At 37.1% G+C, this 9,652-nt stretch overlaps 1 protein-coding gene across 2 annotated transcripts in view; it reads left to right on the top strand.

The window, feature by feature from the left end:
- Positions 1–1,261: 1,261 nt before the first annotated feature.
- DBX2 (developing brain homeobox 2) overlaps positions 1,262–9,652 on the top strand; it is a 53,977-nt gene continuing 45,586 nt past the window's right edge. For both annotated transcript variants that reach the window (XM_007503881.2, XM_001374993.3), the window contains exon 1: positions 1,262–1,842. In XM_007503881.2, the coding sequence (XP_007503943.1) occupies positions 1,452–1,842 (391 nt within the window). In that variant the 5' untranslated portion in view covers positions 1,262–1,451. The remainder of the gene's footprint in view (positions 1,843–9,652) is intronic.

Genomic DNA, 9,652 nt, shown 5'->3' with positions numbered 1-9,652 from the left:
AAATTATAGAGAATGGTCGAGCAATTGTGCAGATTAGAAAGGGTTTTTCTCAAGACTTTTGATGTTCAAATTGAGAAAAGGGCCATTAGATTTGGAATTTAGTAACTACGACAGCAAAAAAAGCTAATTAAAGACTAAATATTTTTTAACTTTGCCAGAACATAATGGAGGCTCTCTTCAAGTTGTATTGCAGTTGGAGGACCATCAGTTACACATACAAGAGCATTTTTGTAATTTTCTTCATTTATTCACCTTGTACTGCTTGATAGTACTAGATGAAATTGGTGGTCTTCAGTTTTCAAAATGAAGAAGGGATAAATCCAATACTAAAGATATACAGCATCCTTCATTTTTCAAAGAGGAAAAAATGAATCTTTTAACCTTACTTTTGTCTCCTGCTCCCTCAGCTGCTTTCTCCAATCATAAATTTGAGAAGTTTGAGGACAAGCCCAACCCAACCCTTGGCCTTCACCAGCTCATTAGTTTAGAAAGTTAACATTTCTGGGTAAAGGCACTAGCAGCTAGTTTTCAAGACAGCCTCTACAAATAGCATTTGAAAAATACACAAGAAATTAACCACAGGAAGTTGAGAGACTCCACCGGGTAGAGTTGATGGGGGGTGGGAAAGAGGAGACTAGCTTCACCCCTAAATGAAAAATGAATCTTTTAGAGAGAGATGAAAAAGTTCAAATAGGTGTACATTTTTAAAAACCCCTAAAGCGATTTCTTTCTGTTATAGCTTTCCCAGGCCCACATCTTGTCCTCACTTTGTCCTAGGAATTTTCTCAAAATGGGCAGTGCCAGAGAACACTGAATAGCTCCATGCAGTCTCGGGACTAGAAACTTTACACGGAGTTGGAACATACTCCTCTGCCTGTCTTCTTTCAGGAGCAAAGAGCCGCAAGAACAGCGTTGACAAATACATTGTGAAGATGCAGCACTTTCTCATTTGTCCCCTTATCCCATTTCCGACTCTTCCCTTTCTCCGTCTTCCCCTTGTATAGCTTTTTAGAGCCACACTTTATTGTTGGCTGGGTCTACACTTTCGCGGTTCGGGTGACATTTTTATAAGATTGGTGGTGCACACCTTCAAATCCACAAGGGGAGAAAAAAATCGTGTTTAACCTAAAAAATGTGATAGACACCCGCTAATCCCCTAAAGTTATTTCCACATGGCCTGAGAAACTTGGCGCTTTGCTCCTCCCTTCTCTTAAAAAAATAAGCCAACCCAAATAAATAATAACGATTCGTTTTCCCAACTGCCTTTTCCCATGGTCCTTAGTCCCACTTCCCTCTCTCTCCACCCTCTCCGCTAACTTCAGTTCTGTGTGAGACTGGCAAGGGAGGAGGAGGTCGCTTGGACCAAGTGCAGCTTCAGCTGCTCGGGGGCAGTAAAGAGCAGAGAAGGGAAGTGTGGAAAGACTGAATTGCTCGCCTGCCTGTTCTTCACTATGCTCCCCAATGCTCTATCTGCCCGTACTGGTGTCTACTGGGATATAGTGGGTTCCTCTGCACTACTAGATTCAACTCCAGGCTTTGGGAACCTGGGAAAGAGTTTCCTAATTGAGAACTTGCTTCGACCGGGAGATGACTCTCCGCAGTGTCTTACAGCTCCTTCTTCCTCAAATCGTTCCATAGCAGCAGTTGCAGTTCACAACTCAGAAATCCTAGAGCATCCCCTCTCGTCCAGTCCTGTACCTCTCAAGTTGTGCAATGGAGCAGAACAAGTCGGGAGTCCTTATCGGACTCATTGGGCTTTTCAGGTGTTTAATCCTTCGACTGACAGCAGACCTTTGCCAGGCCAGGGAGATCAAGGTGGTGCCTTCCAACTTGCAGTCCCAGGTGAGCCTTTTCCTCCCCCAAACCTAGTTCTTTGAAGCCCCAGGCTGACTCCCTGAAGTGTAGAGACTGCAGAAACTGCAGTTCCTGGGGCGCAGTTTTTGTTGCTACTGTTCCTGATCTGTATTGACTGGATAGGACATCATCTTTAATATACTTGTCACTTTAGGGGTCATCTAAAAACCAACAAAAAGTGTGTTTTTCTCTTTCCCTGAGCCCACCATTTCGTTTCTTTTTTCTAAATTAGCTAGGGGTCGGGCACACTTAAATCCTGGCCTTTCGGGGTGTAGAAGGGGGACGGAGATGGGGCGGGGGCGGGGAGGGGCGGTGATGAGAACTAGGCTTTACAAAGAAAGCTCAGCGGGTTGGTGGGTGTCTTCTGTGGTTTTTGTATGTGTATGCCGATTAGGAAGGGTTTTTTCTCAAGACTTGCTTGGACGATTTTGTCCCTTGCACCGTTGTAGAACGATTTTTTTTTTTCATATCTCTTTTACACTTTGAGGGAGTGGAGACCTGAGTGTCTTTCTGTCTCTCTACTTTCTCTTCCCCTTTTTTCATTTTAACTCATGCTCTTAGTTGGAGATGTAGAGAAACATTTTAATTTCCAACCCCCGGAGGGGTTGGAAATAACTACCTTCAGAATGATCTTTGTGTTGGATATTTCTAACGGAACCCAAAGATCAGAGAAGATGAACTCTCTTCTGACCCCAAGTTTGTGAAGGCGTTGGAGAGGTATAGATACGCATGATAAAGTTATTTTTGAAGTGGGGAGGTAAATTTATAAGTATAATAAAACATATACACATTGAGCAACGTAGGTTTTTTTAAAAATGGAAACTATGCAGTAATTCCTCTTGCAATTTCTTTTTTGAATTTTGGGAGTGATGAATAAACTCTTTGATGGATCCTTTTGTGGCTAAAAGCTAGCTCCTGGAGCCAATCTAAATGTTAATGATTCTTGGAATTTAGGGGAAAGTTTAAAGTAGCTACTGATGGAAAGGGATTGGTTTCAAGGTCAGTCTCATCTTTAATGCTAATAATGAAATTCTAATTAATTTTTGCCCATTGTAAGGGTAGGGCATGAAAATTCAGGTGATAGTCTCATTTTTGCTGATTTGAAAGGTTATTAGTCAGCTTCTTAGAAATAACAGGTAGGATACAGGTTTTCTTTTTCTTTTTTCTTCCAAATGGAGAGAAAAGAAATACTTGTTAATTGAAAATAAAAACTTTACATAAAAAGGAAATATTAAGAAGGTGAGAAATGGATAACAGCACATGGAAGTGTCATCTACCTGCTATGAACCTTGGGTTTGAAAACTCCAAATATTTAACATTTGGATTCTCTTTTCAGTCTTTTGGCCAGTAAACATTCTTGACTACTTTTCAAACAATTGTAAATTAATTCTGCCCAGGTGTGGTCTACAATGGCCACACTAGCTCTCTTCCAGGAAATAAATTTAAAAATGTATTAAGTAAAGTTTAATGAGTGCAATGAATATGTACATATTTAAATTAACTAAAATCCTTTCTAAATGCACTTCAAAACATCCAGTTTCCAAAGCTGTTTCCTGGGATAATTTAGATGGTAAAATAACTAGAACCAATCTTTTTTTCTAATTAAAATGTAAAAATGTTAGTTTTATTTGTATTAAAAATATTTCTTTTATTATTACTTAAATAATCAGTTATCAGAAACTTCTTGATGATGTTAGAGTTTTCAAAGTTAATTTTTATCTTTTAAAGACAACTCTTTGCAATCATTAAATCAGTTTGAGTTGATTTTAAAACCTGAAAAGGAATAAAAAAAAGTGAATGAAAGTAAAAGGATAACTTTATTGTTGATTATACATTTATTATTGTTTTAAATCATAGGGTAGACAAGCTGCCCTCTAAAATTTCCAGAAAGGAAGGTGATTTCCTGAAGGTCTTAATATTTTAATTAAAAAATAATTTGATGTTGAATTTTTTTACAATAATAATAGAATTTTATAGGGTTTTTTTTTAAAAAACAGATTTTAGTTAATTTTATAAACCTGGTAAACTTAAGTTTAGCTAGGAAGCAGACCAAGTAATTTTAGCTGATACATAGAAATTAGAAAGGGATTGATATTGCACAGATATTATATGAGTGAGTGGTAGGCTATGTTTCAGCTCTCTGAAATTCAACTTTAAATAATTTATTAATCTTTTAAAGAATGACTAAATTAAGTGGGAACACCAAATCTTTTTATTTAATTGTTTGAGCATAATGCACAACTCTTGATTTTTCTTTAATCTTTTAAAAAATAAATGTTGAATTTATTCCCCAAAGCTGAAAAGGATGGCATACTCTAGAAAGCATATCAAAATCATTAATTGTTGAATCACGATCAGGGCACAGTTTAGAACAGAAAACATTTCTGATCATTGATCTTACACTATTACTTGATTTTTTTTTTAGCAACAACAATAATCTCAGCAGACAATTTTATAGGCATGTTCAGATTATTTTCATTCTGAGGATTAGTCAAAGCTCTACATCATGCATAATGTTGGGGAGATTGAAAAAAATTATAGTCTGCTAATAAGATGGTTGAATTAGGCAAGTTTCACATTTTAAATAAGAGATTACTAAAGAATGATTAAAATGAATTTTTAAATTGTATTATAATAAAGGGAGTGATGAGACATCATTAACAATGTACTCTTGGAAGAGAAGAGAATAAGCATTTATATAGCATCCACAAGCTGCCACTTTACAAAATTATCTCATTTGATCCTCATTAGGTTTATATTGTTACTATCCCCATTTTATAGCTGAGGACATTGAATTAAGCATATGTTAATTCCTTGCCCAGAGTCACACTGTTGGTGTTTGAGATCAGATTTGAACTGTCTTCCATAGTGCAGGCTGAGTTCTCTATTCACTGTGCTACCAGATGCCTCTGAGAACCTTACCTCATTTTTTTTTTTAAGGAGGGTATTTTCTGAGAACTCCCTCTTCTCTCCTCCTCATTCCACATTCTTAGATACCTTCTACCATTTTCTTCACTCCTGCCTCACTTAAAGAGGTGCCTCATTCTTCTTGCCAAGACAAACCCTCTTCTGTACAAGTGATCCCATTCCAGTCTGTTTTTTCCAGAAGATGACCCTCTCTATTATTCCTCTTTTCATTTATCTTCAATCTCTCCCTGCCTACTGGCTGCTTTCCTGGTGCTTGCAAACACACTCATGTCTCTTCATTCTTCTTAAATCCTTACTTTGATCTGTCCATTCCATATGATATCTGCTTTTCATAGCTAAACTCTTTGAGAAGGTTTTGGCCCTGTCAAACACCTCCTTCTTTTTGATATTCTCTTCTCTCTTCTTAATGCTGCTTTCTCTTAAATGTTTGACTACCACTTCTCAGTTTTGCTGGAACTTCAGGTATGTCCTGCCCAATAACAGTAGCTATCTCCCCAGGTTCTCTTCTAGACCCTTTTCTTTTTCTCCCTCTATACTATTTCACTTGGTGATTTTATCATCTCTCATAAATTCACTTATCATCTCTATGCAGATGATTCTGAGATCTCCTCTTTGGTGATCTTCAGATTCACATTCCAATTGCCTATTGGATCTATTGAATTGGATGTCCCCTAGACAGAAAAAGTCCAAACTGAATTAATTTTTTTCCTCGGAACTCTTCCTTAAGCTTTCTATATTCCTCATTATTGTTGAAGGTACCATCATGCTTCCAGTCATCGGGGCTCCAAACTTTGCTGTCATCCTCAATTCTTTACTCTTTATTTCTCCCTCCCACAGCTAATTTGTTGGAAAAAGCCTATTGACTTTACCGACATTACATTTTTTCACATGTGCTCCCTTCTCTCCTCTGACACCGCCACCTCCCCAGTACAGGACCTCATCACCTCATGCCTAGGCTATTCTAATAGCATTCTGATTGGTTTCTCTGCCTCAAGTTTCTTCCCACTCAAATTCATTTTTGACCTGGTTGACAAATAATCTTCCACCATGTCTCACCCATCTTCAATAAATTCCACTGACTCCCAATTACCTCCAGAATCACACATTAAATGTTGTTTGGTTTTTAAAGTCCTTTATAATCAAGTCTCTTCTTACACTTTATTTCCTTTACAGTGACATTGGACTTTTTGCCATTCTCTTTACCAAGACATTCCATCTCCCTACTTGTAACATAGTTGCTGGTTGTTCCCCTTATGCCTGTAATTCTCTATCCTCATCTTCTCCTGATGTTCCTGACTTCCTTTAAGTTTCAACTAAAGTTCCAACTTCTGTAAGAAGTTTTTCTTAGATTTCCTGTGTCTTCTCTCTGATAGTATTTCAAATTTATTCTGTATAGATCTTGTTTGTACATTGGCTGTACCTTGTTTCCCCCCTTAGACTGAGTTCCCAAGGTCACAGAGATAACCAAGGACAGAGTTAGGAGTTTAACCTTGACCTTCTGGACCATAAATCCAGCCTGCTTTCTGCTTTATGCACAGCCCTTGATCTATGCAATGGCAGTAGGAGTACGAAAGATTAGGTCAGTCTTATTACTTTGCATGTGTATCAGAGTTCCGTTTTGTTTATGGTTTGATGATCCTTGCCATACTACCTAAAACCATTATTTAAACTACTTTAACATGTTATAAAAATTTGAAGATAAAAATATATATATGTGTGTGTGTATATATATATATATTTATTTGTTTTTTTTTCATTTATTCAAACAAACAACAGATTTTGAGAAGAAAAGACTTGGATTGTAGATTGATAGATGATTGATAGATTGATTGATTGATATAATGTAAGAAGCCAGAAAAATAAGGTAAGAGACCTGGTTGTTAAGGGCTTTAAATACCTAACAGAGAACTTAACTGTATATGATCATGGAGATAATAGTGAGTCACTGGAATTTTATTCCCTGGAGAGGAAGGAGGTGATTACATGATCAAACCTGTACTTTAAGAAAATCTGGCAGCTGAGTGAAAGTTGGATTAGAGTGAGGAGAGATTCCCTTCCTGGTTTAAATAAGGATAGATTTGGCAGGGGAAAAAACTAGCAGAAATACCAAGAGACTCACTAAGTAGAAGTGGCTCCTGGACCTCACAAAGAGAGGCTCCAGACTACAGAAATTGCCATCAATTTGTCTGAGAAATGCCTCTTAATTCAAGGAACAGGTCTGAAGTTGGTAATTATTAACATTGATAGATTATAGTTTCTCCCTTTAATCTAAAAGCAGTTGCAGGGTGCAGCTGGGTAGCTCAATGGATTGAGGGCTAGGCCTAGAGATGGGAGGTCCTGGGTTCAAATCCGGCTTCAGACACTTCCCAGCTGTGTGACCCTGGGCAAGTCACTTACCTCCCCTCCCCATTAGGTAAGGGCTTTAAAAAAAATAAAAGCAGTTGCAATTCAAATTTAAATGGAACCCATTGTTAGTTGTGTATAAGAAATACTTTGAGATTCTTTGGGATGCTGCACCTTACATATATTGAAATCAAGCACAAAACTTCCACCCAAAAGATCTTTTGCAAAAAGGATGAGGTAATTTCCCTTCTTCTGGATCACATTTTACCTTTCTTGCTGTAGGATCCTACAACTAGCACATATAATTTTAACTCTCTCTAATGTGTATTTCAAGGTGACTTTACCTTACATTCCTGAAGACATTTTTTTCACCCCAATTTTTTGTTTTAATAGGGGCATTTGGTAAACTTTTCATTAATGGCAATTATTTGCTTCCGTAGTGTAAATGTAGACCTTAAACATCAAATAAAAGCAGTTCTTTTTGTTATTCCAATGACAACTGAGCTTTTCAATGCCTAAAGAATTCACACAAAGGAAAGAAAACCCTGATTTTTGCATCAGAATACTTTTGGATATTTGCATTATCATATAATAATATTTCTATCTTAGCCTTTCTCACAATATTTTTTTTAAAGACATTCAGTTTTTGCCTTTACCCAGGGACATGATTATCAATCAGTTTTCCACTTTGTTCAAATTTATTTGAATCTATTTTTAGAAATATTTCCATTTATAATGAAATCTTTATTTTTCATTCTTATGGCTTCCAGTTAAATACTTAACATTGCAATAAAGTTGGTTTCACTTTTAAGAGTAATGATTATTCTGACTTGGAAGGATCCCCACACAATAGAGATGTAGGCTTCCTTTTAGTCTGGGCTTCCTGCCCTGGTTTTTCCTTTGCAGGCTTTAGACTGAACTGGAAGCTAGAACTGAGACCTCACTCTCTTGCTGGATTTTGAGACACAGCTGCAGTTGTTTCTGATCCTATTTCTTACTTGGTACACATCCAAGGACCTGTGACCACTCCTCACCCTGGAAACCTCGCCTAGGCAAAGCTTCTCTTCTTAGTCCATCTTGGATTTATGACTTGAAACTGGGTAATGAACAAGATAGCTGCTGATTGGTACCAGTTCCTGCATCCTACACAAGTGTTAGGTCCCTCTATCTTGGGTCTGGGAACTCTTCTTAACCTGATAACAAAGCTTTTTTCTTGTGCTGTAATGCTTTATATAGTCTGTTCCCAACCAAATACCTGTGTCTACGGACCTGTCTATCTCCCTTTGCTTACTGGCTTTGAAAAATGACCCATTGTGATTTTTTTTTACTTGGATTTCCCAATGAATTTTCTTAAATTGCCAATGAGGATTTAGTCTGATTGTTTCAATTCTGTTTAGAGGAGTTTAGGTGGAGGTGAAGGAACCTGGCAAACTACTGTACTTCCAGTTAAATCTGCTATCTTATGAACTTTGTTTAACCAAAGGGATAAATATTTTCTTCTTAGATTTGCCATAATAAGTCTATTGCGAACCTCTTTGGGTCATCTAACTTATTAGCTTTGTTTCTTTTGCAAATTTCATAAGCTTGCTTTCTCTATCTTGATCCAAATCATAGATAAAAAATATTGAAAAGCAAAGGACCAAACTCAGATCCCTCAGACAACCCACTAAAAACCTTCTAAGTTGACATTGAACTGCTAATGTCTACTTTTGGGGTGATTTGTTTATTCTGGTGTCCACCCTGGTGATAAGCCAGTCTCTCACCGTAACAAGGCATCCTGAGAAAAGGAGAGGAGGCAATCCATGTCAGATGGGTCAAACACCACCTTGACCACCACCTAAATGGAGATGCCCAGGACCCTTCACACAAGAGCCCTGAAAATAAGTAGCACTGTTTTTGTTCTCCCTACATCAATAGCCATTAACCAAAGAAACAATTTTCATAGAGGTTGGCTTGGTGTCTGTCTCAATAGCAGCTATTGAAGACTCAGAAAATAAAATTCTTGATGCCAAAGTCAATGGCACTGTCAAATGGTTCAACATCAGAAATAAATATGATTTCATCAATGCAATTTACAGGAAGAAGATGCATTACCATCTGTCTGGCTGCTCTACTAAAGACAATGGTACCTTTCTTTTTGCAACTGACATTTCTTATATGTGTTGCTTCTTACTAGAATGTAAGCTTCCTTGAGAGCAGATGCTATCTTAATTTTGTAACCCTGGTGCATAACACTGTAGTTTACAAATAGTAAGTATCCATTAAAACTTTTTTCAATTATTTCATTCATTTTAGCCATATACTTTGGCCTGGGAGAATAGCATTGGGAAGTCATACCTTCATTGTCAACTACAAGGAAATTGTTGGGAAGCACAAACTCTCTTTTGGCTTTAAAGGATTTTGGAATATTTTTCTTTATTACATATATTCTTCTGTATTCTTGCCTCCAAACTCTTAAAATATGAAATAGCCCTAAACCTTTAGTAAATGAGAAAATAAAAAATATCAATGGATTAATTTCAAATGA

The sequence above is a fragment of the Monodelphis domestica genome, chromosome 5, assembly GCF_027887165.1.
Source record: "Monodelphis domestica isolate mMonDom1 chromosome 5, mMonDom1.pri, whole genome shotgun sequence".
Taxonomy (NCBI): domain Eukaryota; kingdom Metazoa; phylum Chordata; class Mammalia; order Didelphimorphia; family Didelphidae; genus Monodelphis; species Monodelphis domestica.
The sequence above is the reverse complement of the archived record's forward strand: the minus strand, read 5'-3'. Positions and strand labels throughout refer to the sequence as shown.